At 41.9% G+C, this 17924-nt stretch overlaps 1 protein-coding gene across 1 annotated transcript in view; it reads right to left on the reverse strand.

Annotated features, from left to right (window-relative positions):
• Window positions 1-15804, reverse strand: part of LOC128129216 (zinc finger BED domain-containing protein RICESLEEPER 2-like) — a 66024-nt gene extending 50220 nt beyond the window's left edge. Inside the window, exon 1 of the mRNA XM_052767859.1 lies at window positions 15526-15804. Within this exon, the coding sequence (XP_052623819.1) occupies window positions 15526-15804 (279 nt within the window). The remainder of the gene's footprint in view (window positions 1-15525) is intronic.
• Between the last annotated feature and the right edge of the window lie 2120 nt (window positions 15805-17924).

The following is a 17924-nucleotide window of genomic DNA, read 5'->3' on the forward strand; positions in this document are numbered from 1 at the left end:
TGCAATCACATACACATGCTAAACTAGCTCTAGCACCCTTAGGTTGGGAAAACCCGATACACTGATGACATCTCCAAACATCCCCCGGTATGAACCACTACTACATACACAATTTCCTGATCAGAATCACACTGAGAGCCCAAGACTCCCTTCCTACATCCCTTCCGAGCCCCTTGGCTCTACACCCGCGGAATTCCTTCCGCGACCTCAACAGACATCCCAAACCGGATGTGATTCCATGCCACTGCCGCAATCATTCTGCTCAAAGCCCATAATTGGATCACTATAATCATAACTCTGATCTGCCACTTTCACTTCCGTGAATTTGCACTCCCTCTCGAAGTTACACTCCTCTCTCTTTCCTTTGCCATGGAAATCCACTTGGCCGCCTTGTCACTCCGACAAGTGCCACGGTGCTCGCCCAACGCTACACCACTCCTTCATAGCGTAACCGCACACATGCTCTGACTCTGATCGCAAGGACTCTCAAGCCCATGCACAAACTCCACTACTCAGGATCAAAACCCTGGGCCAGACCTTCTAATGCTATGATGCCGCAAAAACACAATCCATATCCTCGAACTGATCTAACAACGCCTGCAGAGTCTTCAGCATGACTGGACCGCCTCACCATGCCTTCAGCCAATCTGGACCACTCTCAGAACCTTCAGCCAATCTGTACCGCTCTCTGTGCCTTCAGTCTGGCTGGACCGTCCTCTGAGCCTTCGGCATGACTGGTACGCCTACCGGCCTCCAGTCTATCTGGACCGCTCAACTAGCATTCATCATTCCGAGCTATCTCTCCGGGAAATCCTCCCATGCATACTGTTCTAGCCCTCTAGGGGTTCCGAATTCTATCTCCATTACACATAATCGATCCCGGCCTGATCCCAGGCCCTCCATAATCAAATGCTCTAGGTCTGTATCCCGCCCCACATGCCCGACACTTGCTCCTACCAGCCTACACTCTGGGCTGATAGAACACTGTTGAATCCTAAACAGCTAAGCAACCTCACATGCTCATTGATCTTCTGGAGAATTTTCCAATTCTCCCCCACTTATAGCACTGACTATCAAACACCGGTCGCCATTACCGACCACCCAAAACAACCCTGCACAAAACCAACACTTACACACAGATTGCTTCCTACAAGCATAAACAACCTTAACAAAATCCCATATCAACACTGATTATCCCGCCCGAAAGAACTCAATCTGCAGCTAACCACTCCTCAGAAAGCAGATGCTACCCGGCCTTCAGACCAATGCCAGGTTTCCACTAACAACCCCCCATAAATGATAACCATGAAACTCCCAAAACTAAACCCATAGCCATGCAATAACCCTCAAAGAACAACGAATACCACACCGAGAACCACACAAAGATACTAGCACATAAACAATACACCATAATAATCACAAGATAACAAGACATCAAGGAAGAAACATACCCGAAGCTGCATTCGGCACTGCTCTGACCTCCTCTGCTGTAAGCTGAAAAGCACGACCCTGAGCCCTTGAGGGCTCCGCTCCACCCTGACCTCCACCCGTAATCCTCAAAGTGGCCGGTGTTGGAGCCTGCACCGGTCCTGCAGCGAGCTGTGGACAGTTGACCCTCAAATGTCCAACCTGATGACAATGATAACAAATCCTCAAATCCCGAACCGGCGCTGACTGCCGACAATCCCTCGCATAGTGCCCCTCCTTTCCGCACTTGCGGCATACACCACCAGACCTACAAACTCCAGTGTGACCCCTCCCACACTCCCCACAAGTGTGGCTGCTCAGATCTCTGACTCTAGCATCAACGGTCTTGGACCGTTTTGGAGCCGGCTGCGACTGCACCGGAGCCTGCCTCAGCTCACGCAACTGCAACTCAATCTCTAACTCACGCCGCCTGGCGGCCTCCTGCAACTCCAACAAGGTCTCGCACCTCTGCGTAGACACAAACTGTCTGATATCCCTCTTGAGCATGCTCAGATATCGAGACATCTGAGCCTGCTCCGAAGCGAACTCTGGGCAGAACATCGCCCTCTCAGTGAACATCCTGGTGATCTCAGTCACTGACTCCGAATCTTGCTTCAGCTCAAGGAACTCCTGAGCCAATCTCTCCCTCTCAACTCGCGGAACATAACGAGTGTTGAACATCTCTCTGAACTGATCCCATGAAACCGCAGCCCTCTGCAGATCCAAATATGACCCCGTGGTCAATCTCCACCAATCCTTTGCCCCGAGCCTCAACAGGTTCAAAGCACACCTCACCCTCTGCTCAGCAGGGCATGAACACGTGAAGAAACACCCCTCCACTTCCGATAACCACCTCATAGAAACAATCGGGTCCTAAACTCCATCGAAGGTGGGAGGCTTCGTATTATCGAAGTCCCGATACTAAAAACCCCGACCAGCTCCTCCCCCTGCCGCTGCTACAGCCGTTGTAGCCGCCGTGGCAGCCGTCTCTGTGAGAGCTGCATAACGCTCATCAAAATACTCAACCATGGCGGTCTTGATCGACCTAAACAGTTCCGGCAACTCGGCCCAGAACAACGCAGCAACCTCATCATGCAGGATCTCACGAATCCTCGCATCCAGCTCGCACGTGCTCATCTGACCAATAACCTCGGGCGGTACTGACCCGCCCGGAACTCCCTCTCCTGCTCCCGATCCTGATCCGGATCCACTCCCAGCATGTCTCGGAATCTCCATACTGAAAACACCACAAAATCTCAGACACTTCCCACTAATCCGAGAACCAACTCTCTCAACCCAACCCTAGAGGTCATGGTTTCCCTGATACGCGTATGGGTCCTGTGCTTTCAGTAGTACGGGCCCATACTACCTTCCACACCTACCCATATTTGTATGTAGTACTACCACAACACCCTGGTGAAAACATGCATAACAATGCTCAACCCTCACTACGAGAGGAACACTGGAAATCTCTCACAAGGAAACCCTAGGCTACAGGCATCACAAATCAGGCAAGATTATCATGAAATCCTGAAGATCCCTAGCCTAGCACAAGCATGCTGTTCTATCAAGGCTCAAAAACAAACATCATGTATGGTATTTTGGGGTTACTTACTGGCTCTGGCTGATCGTACCTCCGCGTCCTCCTTTACTCATTTTGAAAACCATTTTAAATTCTCTTTTGAAAACTCTCCTCGATTTGAGACTGGAGTCACATGAGTGTTCCTCCAATTCACTCAAACCAAGGCTCTGATACCAACTTGTAACACTCTAAAAATTCCAACCAATTTAAAATTTTCGAAAACAACCCGATTCCACTAAAGTTATTACAAAAAGGTTTTCAATACGATTTATTTTAAGTATTCCCAGAATCTTTTCACAACATAAACACGAGGAGCGGTACGATCACGCCTTCGCCTTGCCACGGTCTCCTGAAGAACCTGAAAAACATAAAACCACAACTGTAAGCCCGAAAGCTTAGTGAGATATCCCCAAAATACCAACCACATATACCATACACGCATAACATGCCATAACATATCCGATCACAGAACAGCCATGCACTTCGGGTCTACTGTGTGACTGGTCCGCCGCACCGGCCAACAGTTCACCTGGTCCACCCTCTGAGTCTAGCCATATACCTTGATTCTGCAGTGTGATTGGTCCGCCCGCACCGGACCTTCAATCCACCTGCTCCACTCTCTAAATCTAGCCATATACATCGAGTCTGCAGTGTGATTGGTCTGCCTGCACTAGGCCTTCAATCCACCTGGTCCACTCTCTGAGTCTACAGTATGACTGGTCCGCCCGCACCGGGCCTTCAATCGGTCTGGCCCACTCTCCGAGCGTCGGCACGTCTGGTCCGCCCTCTTGGGGCCTACAGCCTATCCGGACCGCTCGCTGGGCCTTCGGGACAACCGATCCGCCATGGGTATCTTGGCCTACAACACAAAGCAGGATCCGCCTCAACCCAACACTAGTCCAAACAACCATGTGCACATAAACATACAATCATATAAGCATTCATAGTCAACAAGCCGATCAAATAGATCACATAACATATCATCATCCTAACCAGGATACCGACCTAACCGGTCACTAGCATAGCATCACCCTACCTATCAGGGAACCGACCTTACCCAGGTATCTAACATATACCATCCTAGCTACCAGGATGCAAACATATCAAAGCAATAGTATAACAACAATACCCGGATATCAATCCGATAAACGGACGGCCTTGGTGCCTTAGACCCTGTTGATATAGTGAGGATAACTCACCTCGAAACTGCCGACTGAACAGATAACCCAAGCTGCTCCGATCACTGATATGATCTCCACCACTGGACAACCACCAAGGCACTGAACTCAAAACAATATCCAACAATTACCAAAATGCCCCTGGAAACCACTGGTCAACCCTTGTTCAAAATCAACCCCTGATTGACTCTACTCGCCGAGTCAACCCGATGACTCGCCGAGTCCCCATGCTCAGAAATTCTCTAATACACGACTCAACTCGCCGAGTCACCCCGAGACTCGCCGAGTTCAACAACTCTGAGTCCACTCACACACAACTCACCGAGTCATCCCTTGACTCACCGATTCACGGCTCAACCAGAAAAGATTGGGGACTCTTCGACAAGACTCGCCGAGTCCAAGAACAGACTCATCGAGTCTAAGGCTATCTTCAACCTACTCGCCGAGTTGTTCTTCCAACTCGTCGAGTTCCAGGCCATCTTCATCTAACTCGCCGAGTTGTTCTTCCAACTCGTCGAGTCCCAGCCTATCTTCAAGCAACTCGTCGAGTCCACCCATGTGACTCGTCGAGTACCACCGGGTCTGAATCCATACAGAGGCTTTCCAAGCCATGCAAATGATCCAAACCATAGATCTACCCTTCCTAAGGCCATCCATCACATAAAGTGGCAAACTTTACGTGAATCCAAGGAGATCTAGGCACTTTACACTCTAGGGCTAGGGTTTGGGACAAAATAGCTCCTTCAAACACTCATCAACAGGGACTTTATGACATATAGGACCATCACAAGCTTAGATCTGAAGTAGCATCCTCAGATCCAAGCTTCTATCTCACTTTAGATGCCATACCAAGCACCTCACATGAACCCATGAAGAAAATAGCTTAAGGAAATGGTTCCTTACCCTTGGAATGAGCCCAACCAACTGTAGATTGCTGTTTCCCCCAAGCTTCTTGATACAAGCCTCCAATCTTCAAGCTTAGAGCACCAAATATCCTTCTCCAAGCTCTAATTCACTCAACAATGGGGTTTCCTCACGAAATTAGGGCTTTTGGAACTCAAGGGATGATAAGGAGGCTGGGGAAGAGACATAATGTTCTTTATATAGGGCTCAACCTCCGGATTTAGGGTTTTCTCCACTCAGCACCAACTCGCCGAGTCCACCCATGCTACTCGCCGAGTTGGTCACTTAACATGCGACTAGAGTCGCGACCCTACTTGCCGAGTCTACTCGTGGACTCGCCGAGTCGCTCCTTCCCATTTTACTCTTTTAGGCCTTCAACTTTACTCTTGCTATTCCGGGATGTTACAATTAAAGAAGAATCGAGATAAAGAACAACCAAAATATATGAGAAAAAACTAAAGGGGAAGAATTTATAAAGAGTAACGCCAAACAAGAATTCGAAAACCCTAATTATGGTAGCCCACATCACGACCAAAGAAACTGTTACAATGTTCAAGAAAAAAGTCAGGAACCAAAAATAACGGGACACCACATTCTAGGCTAGTCCCATCCGTTGCAACTAAGCAAGTCTACACCCCAACATATAAGACTAGGGAGACTTTCTAATGTGTCTTTCAAACACCAAAGGCACTACCCGCATAGCCAGCCAGTCGGCCGTCTTGGCCGCCTCATTTAGCTTCTGGCGTGCATTAGACTACCCCGGTGTTCGATTGCCATCCTAGAACATGCGCAGGAAAGTTAACAGAAGATAAATCGACACTTGCTAACTGTAGTGAAGGTGCACACACCACTACCATGGATAAGCCAATCGCAACCAAGACAGGGGTTAAAAGTAGGATCTACCAATCAACACCTCTATCCCGATCGGGGCCTGACACTCATATCTCTACGAGCGAGACTCATGCCCAGGTCCTCACTATAAAATCTCACATGCCTCCAACTCTAAAAGGAATCGAATCCTACACTCTAAGCCTTACGCTGCATTCATACACTCATCTACACCAGACACTAACTTGATCATCAGAGCGTTTTTCGGGACCTCCTCCCAGAGAACGACTGACGATCTTCTTTCCTATTATTGTGATTACAGATGTCCACCAAAGCTTACTCAACTAATTCATTTCAAGTGCCAACCGGAGGTCCGATATCACATCAAATGTATACCCCTAACATGAAACCCGACATGAAAATAAATGGGTTGACACGACATGACACGTTAATTAAACGTGTCGGGTTAGGGTCAAGCACTTTCAACCAGTTTAGCATTCGACATGACACAAACCCGACACAACACAACTCGATTGCCACCTCTACTATGTAGCCTTCACAATCTTACCCTACATAGAATGGTTCACAAAAAGCCTCCACAATTAAATGAAAAGTGCTTGGTTAAACGTAAGAAAACTTCAAATCATTAGCCCTGATTCTTAGAATCATTTTAAAATTATTTATGTATCTTTTAGTGTCGTTATTATTGTTATAAGTAAAAGTATGGGCATTATTCAATCGGCTTTTTCGGTTTAATCTGTTTGGTTTTATTGATTTTTTTTATATCTTAAAACTAACAATAATCAAACCAAATAATGTTCGCTTTTATGAGTTTTGGTTTATCCGGTTACAGTTTATTCGATTCGGTTTACCGGTTAAACTGAATAAAATTTCATATGTAACAATAAATATTAAAATAAAAGAAAAAACTTAGTAAACTTCAACTAAATAAAAATATGCACTAATACATAATATATTATATTCAATATTTATGTCTTTTATGATACTTTGTTTTGAAGTATTGATATAACCACACAAGTTGTGGATATAAATTAATATAGCTTTAGTTATATATAAAGTAATGAAATGATTGAATGGTAATTGACATTTGGCTAATTAGTTTTTTTTAATACAATATATAAACATAATATATATAAATAGAAAGATAGATCCATCCATCTATCCTATCCGATTTCAATTTTGATATCAAAAAAAGAATCTATTTCATTCAACGTTTGATTCAAAGAATTGTGCTTAGCCCTCCCCGACTCATGAAAGGGCTCTGTCCGACTCGTAATTCACTTCTGACCCCGTGTTCGATAGCCCGACCGTAGTGTCCTAGCTACGCCATGCGTTCAACAAAAAATCTGGAAAGGAAAGCAACAGGGATGACAAAAAGAGAACGCTTTCCTGCACTGAAAAAAGAGGACCGAAGAGAAGAGCGTCTTCTCTTAGCTTTCTTCCTCCCGCGCCCGCCGCCGTCCGACCCGCGTTAGAGGGGAAGAAAAATGGAGAGAGAAAGAGCAGATGGATTCTATCCCCTATATCGGACACTCATTCCTATCTATTGATAGAAAGATCTTCGTCAAATACCGGACGTCCGACTATTCCACCTGAACCATATTAGTCAAGGGAGTAGGGTAGTCTTAGTGAAATTACCCTGGGGAAGATCTTATTAGCTCCCTCTTCACCATAAATAGCTCCATCCAAGCCTACGGCAGCTTATTTCCGATCTCTCCCAACCCTGACGTCAGACCTGAGCCGAACCGAGACAATGAACGGCGAATCTCAACCTTTTTTGTTTCATCCTCTCTGGGCATCTAGACGGAGAAAGAAGGGACAAGTGTATCCGGGCCATGATTCGATCCATATTTTATCTATTATAATTATTAATAATTAAATAATATGTTGTGGAAATGTTGTGTAGTAATTGTCTATAAATTTAAATATAAAATGTTAATTTATAGATAGAAACTACATGAATATATATTAATTAAATAACTTATTTTTTTTCCAAGTTAACCAAAATCATAAAAATTTAACAAAAGCCAAAACCAAATAATGTATCCTTATTCGGTTAACCAAACCGAGTTAACCGAATAACCAAATAACCCGTACCAAATAAATCAAACATAATTTGGTTTGTTCCGATGATTTGCTGTGGTTTTTTATCACGTCCCGAACTAAAACGATTGGAATGACTTTGGAAGTGTAGGTCATCCATGTTTTCAATTGATGTCTTTCATAAACTCTGATTAAGACGGGTCAAGAAAAGATAAGTAACCAGGGTTCTTTGAATTTGATTTCATTTAAAAACTTCAAATGAAAATTATGTTGAAGTTCAGGGACATCATTGTAAATCTATAAACTTAAGTTTGTTTTTGAGTTTAAAAACAAGACATAACCAAACAACCTCCCAACCCCACACTTCCCCAACGACCACCTACCAACTCTCCGCCTGCGTGTCCTAACCCTATGCCCCGTTCCCCCAATATCCCTTATTAATCTGTTTCTGGTTTTTTTCTTTTTAATATCACAAGTTTATATATTTTTTTATGTTTTAGTCGTTAAACAATTCTTGAGATATTTTTGGCTGAATTTGATGTAATTAAACGATATATTTTTTGTCTGTGTTTATCAAAATCAAGATTACAAAATAAAACAATATGAGAATATATTTTAAGAACTTCTGTAACGGTTAAACTATATTAAAACTTAAAATTATTCTCACATCATCATTTTATAAACTTTAACCTCTAATTAAATAACATTTTCAATGGTTAATCTCATCGTATTATTATTATTATTATTATTATTATTATTATTATTATTATTTAAGTTAATTAATTTACCCATACCTATTTAAAATGTTTTATAAAACCATTTATTTAATAATTTGTTTTTAAACATACATCATATTTTAATTTATTAAAAATATTACAATACGTTGTTTCAAAAGAAATATAATACAAAATACCGTTAAAAAAATGATACGAAAAAACTATTACGAAATATTCATAAAAAGATTGAAAAAAATTATATAATCATTATAATTTTATATTTTATAAATGAAATGCCATTAAATATTCAATAGAAATAATTATTTAGTATAAAAGTAAAAAATCTTTAAAACTAAAATATACTTAAATGGATAAAATGAAATATAACTAAAATATAAAGATGATAAATAACAAAAGATATAAATACGTGACTAATCAATAAATATTGAATAGTCAATAGAAAAAACAAATAAGTTGAAGACTAAAATTGCAAGAAGTATTTATCTAAAAAAATGAATAATAATAATTTATAAAAAGAAAGACATATTTGGAGATGCTTTAAGTAAACAGTTGATAAAATAAAAGATCATGATTAGTTTTTTTAAAAAAACATGTACTTTTTCATTTTCTCTGAAAATCCCCTTTAAGTATTATATTTTTTTTTCAAGAAAAACATGTTTGTTGTTATTATTATTATTATTATTTTGAAAAAACCTCAATTTTTAATTTTTATAAGAAAAAAACTCTTGCATTTGACAAGTCTTTTTAAGGCAAAACTGCAACATTGGTCCATATGATATTTAAAATTTTTTGGATAAGGTCTAAAAAATTTCCATCTTGCGTGGAAGGTCCAAAATCAAAACATTTCCGTGATTTTGATCCAAAAAATATTGAAACGACGATTATGCCAATTTTTTTTTTGGATTTCTTATAATTATTTTAATACTATTTTAATTAAAAAATAAAAAAAAATAAAAAAAATTATCCCCCACCCCACTCACCTTTCTCTCTCTCCCTCTCTCTCTCATCGTTCTTCACACTCGTCGTTCTCACCAAAATGTGTAACCCTAAAAAATCACAATAATTTAAAATTTTCAAAATCAACCATTCATTACAATTTTTTACAAAAATAGTCATTGTTTCAAAAGTATTATTTTAATTCAGAGTTTTCCCAAGACCTAGTGTCGTAAACAGGAAGTTGTGTACAATCAAGTCTTTGTCTTTCCACGATCATCTGAAGTACCTGAAATGATAAAGTAAAACTATAAGTCGAAGCTTAGTGAGTTCTCTCAAAGTACCAACACACACACACACATAACAACATATATTAGGTCCACATCTAGAAAGATTGGATTACCCCCGAGCCTTCAGTATAAGTCTGACATGTTGTAACGTCCCAAAAATTAAGACTAAAAATTTTCATTTTTAAAATTAATAAAACTATTATCCAAACATCATCATAAAACCATGGAGGAACAAAGTGTATCAAATACATCAAAAACATCAAAGTAATCATAAAATGCAGAATGAGGTGGTGTGTGCACTACAATCATCACGGGCTCTTCCCCTTCGAACCAGAAGAACCTAAAAACATAAACTGAAAACCGTAAGCACAAAGCTTAGTGAGTTCCCCAAAATACCACATACCATACATAATAAACACATAATGGGCCATGCCCGACACATAGATCTTTCAATCACCGGTCCCCGCACAGTATACATATAATCATATAACAAATAAACACATAACACATGTAATAATCACAAAGATAAATACCGTAAACAATGGTCATCGGGCCCCGCCCGGTAAACATACAAGCACATATTACATGCAAGAGTCACCCAGACATCTAGCATCCTAACATAACAAACCATAAGTCGGCATTTGTGCCTTTGACCCACTAAACACAATGATGAAACTCACCTCTAGCTCTTGAATCGCTCAAATGAATCTCTGCCTTTTGGTTCGGAAAATCCCCGCGCTATCATCATCAAAATAATATCCAATTATTAATTGGATTTCGACCCATAAACAACAATCTAAGCTACTTAGCCCATAACCAGTGTAAAAGACCACTTTACCTTTTTTCTAACTTGGCCCAAAGCCAATGCCTAACTCAACTAATCAAAAGGCCCAAATCTTAAATGGCAACCCAAAGCCCAATTTATGGCCCAATCTTCCAAATTGGGTCCAAAAACACATCATGGGCCTAAATCCAAGGAATTCCAACATACTAATCTGAAGTCCAAAACAAAGTCTAACGGCCCAACAAGACCCAAACTTACAAACCCAAACTATAGCCTAATACCGAGGATTTCCAAGCCTAAAAGCCCACCTGTTGAGTATATGGGGCATACTTCGCTCGTATGTCCAACGAATGTCCTTGACCACTAGTCCTCCTCATAAATACTTACAAAGTTAAGATCTTTTTCCAAACTCCCAGATTTGGTTCCTATGGGTGACTTATCATGTAAAGTTGGCATCTTTACACTCATGCATGGCTTAATGGGGCTCAAAGCTCAAAAATGAGCTTAATAAAGATCTTAATTCATGCATGGACCAAAATCCTCCATAAAGTTTGAATTTTTATGAACATAGTGCTTAAATGGAGCTAAAATCTTGCATCCATTGCTTCTGGAGTATATGAAAAGCTCATCTTTAACTCAAAAGACTCAAAAATGCACAAATAACACCATAGTGTAGATGTAACACAAATAATCATCAAAGTGAGAACTTTTTACATTAAAAGGCTTGCAAATGTTAATGAAATCTTGGATCTACAAGCTCAAGCTATCCCTTCAATCAACCACCAAGAGTTATTCTTCTATATCTTTCACTAAAACACCATCAATATCACACTTACAAGCTCAAAACTCACATGAGGCACTCAGGGTTTCGTTTTTAGGGTAAAGGAAGATGGAGATTGATCATAAGTGTCCAAGAGGTGTTATAATGAGGTTTAAATAGGGTGTAAACCCTAAAAATTAGGGTTTAACCCTACACTACGTTCGCCATGCGTACACCACGTACACCTTGCGTACGTGGGTGGAACCCGCAATCATCAAATGGGCTAGTATGCTAAGTGTACTCATAGAGTACGCCCCTCATACTAGTTAGGGACCAAAATGATAAAAAAATTTACATTAAGGGATAAAAGAGAAACTTACCAAAACTTGAATCGGATGACACCTTTCCAAGGTGATACCTTGTGGAGAACCATGTCCCTAACCTGAAACTCTAAATCTGATCGGCGCTTCTCGACATAACTCTTCTACCAACTCTGAGCTGTCTGGAGTCTACTTTGAACCTACTGTATCAACTCAGTAGTCTTGAGTACCACCTTGGTACTCTCCATGAATCACTAATTGATCTCACCCCAACAAATTGGGGTCATGCATTTCCTCTCATAGAGCATCTTAAAAGGAGGTCGATTGATGTTGGCATACTAGCTGTTGTTATACGAAAAAGCTAAAGGAAGATATGTATCCCAACTCCCACCGAAATCCAAAACAAACGCCCAAATCATATCCTCCAAGGTCTGAATAGTCTCCTCGCTCTGACCATCAGTCTGCGGATGGAATGTCGTGCTGAAATAGAGACGAGTACCCAAATTGTTATGGAATCTATTCCACAATCTGGAATTGAACTGGACGTCCCTGTCTAACACCACTGAAACCGACACCCCATGCCGTGCTAAGACCTCCCTGATGTATACCTCATGTAACTTCACCGCAGAGATACTCTCATGTATCAGGAAAAAATGCGCATTCTTGGTCAATCGATCCACGATGAACCAGATCGAACCCACTCTATCCACAGTCTGAGGCAACTTCGTAATGAAATCCATGGTAATCTCCACCCATTTCGAAACAGGAATATCTAACGGCTGCATTTTATCGTGAGGTCGTTGATGCTTGGCCTTGACTTTCTTGCAAGTTAAGCACCTATCCACATACATAATCAGGACGAAGATCTCTATACATCTTCGTCGCCCTGGGATGAATGGAGAACCTCGATTTGTGCACCTTTTCCATCAGAACCTGATGCACACTGCACCAATATGGAATCCATACTCTCCGATGAAGAGTTAATACCCCTCGACTATCATAATAAAAGGAAGGGACCTGACCCACTATGCACTCACTCTTTCGATGCTTTTGCTTCATAGGCTTGATCTGAGCCTCATGAATCCCCTCCAAAAACAAAGTAATCACGGTCATCCTCAAACAAATATCCCTGATTGGAACCTCAACCGACTTGCGGGTGAGAGGATTGGTAACCGCATTGGTCTTCCCCAGATTGTAAGGATCTCACAATCATAATCATTTACTCCATCCAACCACCGATATTGCCTCATATTCAGATTCAAATGATCCATCAAATACACCAGGCTCTTGTGATCCGTGTAAATAGTACATTGGACCCCATATAGGTAATGTCGCCAAATCTTGAGGGCGAAAACCATAGCCCCCAACTGTAAATCATGTGTCAGATAATTCACCTCATGAGGCTTCAATTGTCTCGAAGCATAAGCGATCATGCGACCCCTCTGCATCATAACTGCACCCAAACCCGTGATCGACACATCACAACAAACCACGAAGTCCTCAACACCCTTTGGTAGGGTCAAAATCAGCACCTCACACAATCTCTGTCTCATGGTCTTAAAAGTTGCCTACTGCTCAGGCCCCCAACTAAAAGTGACGGTCTTCTTCGTCAATTGAGTCAGAGGAACTGCTATCTTGGAGAAATCATGGACGAATCTTTGATAGTAACCTGCTGAACCAAGGAAACTCTAAATGTTAGATGAAGACCTCGAAACCTCTCACCTCATCATGGCCTCGACCTTGGTCAGATCGACCACAATACCATTCTGGTTGACAAGTCCCCCAAAAGTTGCACCTTTTGTAGAACTTCGCAAAAAGTCTCTCCCTACTCAGTGTCTCTCAAACCTCTCTCAAGTGCTCCTCATGTAGCTCCTGGGTCTTAGAATAGACCAGGATATCATCAATGAATACAATCAAAGACTGATCCAGCATCGTCCTGCATATGCGGTTCATGAGGTCCATGAACGCGGCTGGAGCATTAATGAGCCCAAAGGGCATCACTATGAACTCGTAATGACCATAAAAAGTCCGAAAGGCCGTCTTCTGCACATTATCCTCTTTGACCCTCATCTGATGGTAACCTGAACGAGATCAATCTTGGAAAACCAAGACGCACTTTGAACCTGGTCAAAAAAGTCATCAATTCTCATGAGTGGATAATGGTTCATCACCATTAGCTTATTCAACTCCCAGTAATCAATACACATCCGTTGAAACCCATCCTTCTTCTTCACAAACAAGATCGGTGCTCCCTGTGGCGAACTGCTCAGTCGAATGAACCCCTTGTCTAACAGCACCTGCAGCTATCTAGACAACTTCAACATCTCTATAGGAACTAACCGATATGGTGTCAGTCCTAAACTCCACCTGCCTCTCAGGAGGCACCCCAGGCAAATCCCTGGAACACATCCGGTAGTCCCCTACAATCGGCATATCATCCAGGATCATTTTACCCTTATCTCGGGTATCTATAACATAGGCGACAAATTCAGAAGAACCCCAATGAAGATAACGTCTGACCCAAGCTGCTGAACATAGAATCGGCTCACACCGAGCTCTCTCTCCCTGAACTTCCACCATACTCCCCCACTTGGGGTTTGGATATGCACCAACTGATTCTAAAAATTGATCACCACCCCATTAAGGCCTAACCACTCCATCCCTACGATAACCTTGCTCCCGCACAAAGGAACCGGAACCAGATCAATCAGATACTACTCGTTGAACATCAGAAGAACACAACCTTGATGAACCCTCGATACCCGGACAAATCGATCCTCTGTAATTTTGACATCTAAAAGAAAATCTAGTTCCCCCAGAGCTCCAACAAACCTCTTTCTAAGTGCAAGCAATACAAAAGGTCGGGTAGCCCCCGAATCAAGCAATACCAAGGCAGAAATACTGCTCACGAGGAGAAGATACATACTCGTCACCACATATGGTGTTGTGCGAACCTCCTCGTTCGTCAGCTGAAAAGCCCTGCTTTTCACCAGAGACGTATCCGCCTTGCCCCGGTGGCCATCCGTGATCCTCAGTGTCGCTAGAGCGGGTGCTACCACTGGTCTCGCTGCTGCCAAAATTGGACAATAGGCCCTCTTCTAGCCCCTCTAATTGCAATGGATGGAAATCAAATCATATATTGGGGTGGTGGTAGTAGTACTTTCAGTATAATCCATGCTAATACGACCCTTCCGGCCGCACTTGAAGTAGCCATAACCACCCAACCTGCACGCCCCATAGTGCGTCTTGCCGCACTTGCTACAACGGCTCCGACTTTGTTGGCCTCTTGACCTGGAATCAAATACCTTGGGCCCCTTACCTGAACCCCTGAAACCTAAGCCTGATTTGTCTTCCTCTCCCTCCCCATCTCAAGATCAATTTCCCTCTCTCTGGCTCTCGCAATCATATCCTCTAATGTCCTACAACTGGTTTGGCTCACAAACTACCGAATATCACTCCTCAACATCTCATGGTATCTCGCCTTCTTCATCTCCTCATCTGCCACATACTGTAGAACCAAAAACGCCTTCTCACGAAACATCATGGTGATCTCCGCCACCGTCTCAGTAGTTTGGCGAAGGTCCTGGAACTCCCTCACCAGCTGCTACACCTTAATCACTGGTGCGAACTCTGCTCGGAATCTAGCCGTAAAATCATCCCATGTCAACGAATGAAAAACCTTATCACCAACGGAGCACCTAACCTCCTCTAACCATTCTTGAGCTCTATCTTTCAGAAGACTGGAAGCAAGTATGAACTTTTCCCCATCGCGACAACTGTTAATGCAAAAGGCATTAACAACATCCGTTAACCAATTCCTACTCGCGATCGGGTCCTTCTCCCCGTAGTAATCTGGAGGCCCATATTCTTGGAACTCCCTGAAGGTTAGTGAGCGTGTCCCAGTCAAAGCCACCATCTCATAACGAAAAGAACCCAAGTGCTCCTCTAACACCTCCATCACACCCTACTAGATCGTACCAAAGATCACATGAGTATGCTCAAGTATGCTTCGGTTAATCTTAGACGAAATGAATTCCCGCGTCTGATAATCCAACTGCCTGGCTCTAAAACCTAAAACTGAACCCTCACTAGCACCAGGACCACTAACCGGTCTACCTTGAAGAGTCACCATACTAAAAGTAGACCATATAAACCATCAGAATATGCATTAATATATATCGAGACGTCTCATACTCTACAAGTTTTCTGGTTTCATCGCAGTTCTGCTTGACTCGAGTACGGATTCTCTGCTTCCAGTAGGACAGGCCCATACTACCTTCCACATCTATCTATACTTTCCTCAAGGCCTGCTTTTAATCCTCCAAGTTACTCCTTATCCATACAAATAATCCTCCACAAGACATGGCTCCCATCAATAAATCTCTTTCTAGGTTTTTCTAGGGCAATCACCACACCACTCTCCGTCATCAGCTGCAGAAGGAACTCCTACCATTACCCTCTAACTAGCTCATGAATACAGTTACGTATCACTGACCCCATACAATTCTTTGAATGAAAGGTCTCACACTACAACAGTTGGACTCAGACAAGAGCTGCACAATAGAGTTAAAACCTAACCTTCTAAAATTATCTACTTGTCACTATATGTGACTTAGCATATTCGCTTAGTGATAACTCCAAAAAAGCCCAAAGCAAGCAGCATATGAGCATTGAGTAATCAGAATCAAGTGTAACCTAATCAGGCCATCCTATCACGAACTGATCAGTACTAGCATGCACGTCTACAAGCTCATTCATTAGGCATATAAAAACATCTCTCCTATCTTAGCCCTAACTAACATGCGATTCATAGATTCATAACTCAAAGTATATTATCAAACATGTATGGGTATTTCAGGAACACTTACTTGAGCTCGGTCGATAGCGTGCACCACACCCTTTTCTTTTAACAGAAAACCTTTTTATAAAACATTTCTTTTTGAAAAAAAAATTCTACGCAACCCTCAGTTTGAGTTCATACATACCCGAGAGTACGTCCAAATCCCACAAAGTATATCATCAAACATGTACGGGTATCGACCCCCGCCCGGTATGCATATAATCATATAACAGATAAACACATAACACATTTAATAATCAAAAAGATAAATACCATACAAAATAGTCATCAGGCCTCGCCCGATAAACATAAAAGCACATAACATATACAAGAGTCACGCTAACGTTTAGCGTCCTAACATAACAAACCATGGGTCAGCATTGGTGCCTTCGACCCACTAAACATAGTGAGGAAACTCACCTCTAGCTACTGAATCCATCAAATGAATCTCGTACTTAATATCATCTAAATTTGCTTTGGTACAAAATGCTATCGCATCTGAACTTCAAGAACATTTTGAAGATTGCAGGGAATTAGCTTGGAAGAGGAGTTCCTGAAGTGCAATTTGTCAAGGACAAGCTATGCTCAACATGTGCAAAAGGGAAGAAAACCAAGTCTTCCTTCAAGCTAAACTCATGTTCTTCTATTGTCAAACCTCTCCATCTTCTTCATATGGATGTGTTTGGACCAGTTCTGGTTAAGTCAAGGGTTGGAAAGAAATACACTTTTGTCATTGTCGATGAATTTTCAGGGTTTACATGGGTTTTTTTAAGAAAGAAGAGTCATTCCACAGATGAAATCATAGCCCTCATTAAGCAATTGGAAGTCCTCTATGATCACAAAGTAAGGCAATTACATAGTGATCATAAAACTGAATTTAGAAACTCCTCTATGGAAGATTTTTGCTCAATCTTAGGAATTTCTCAGAACTTTTATGCAGTTAGAACTTTTGATCAAAATGTTATTGCAGTGAGAAGAAAAAGAACTCTCATTGAAGCTAGAAAAACTATTATCATTGAAGCTGGTCTTTCCTTTTTATTTTGGACTGAAACTATCAATACAACTTGCTACACCCAAAACCAGTCTATTATTCTTAAGCCTCATGGGAAAATTGCTTATGAGCTTCTGAGTGGAAGGAAACCAGACATTTTTTATTTTCATGTGTTTGGATGTGTTTGATACCTCCTAAATCAAAGAGATCGGCGTTCAAAGTTTTCTGCTAAATCTGATTAAGGAGT

Source organism: Lactuca sativa, chromosome 9 (genome assembly GCF_002870075.4).
Source record: "Lactuca sativa cultivar Salinas chromosome 9, Lsat_Salinas_v11, whole genome shotgun sequence".
Lineage (NCBI taxonomy): Eukaryota > Viridiplantae > Streptophyta > Magnoliopsida > Asterales > Asteraceae > Lactuca > Lactuca sativa.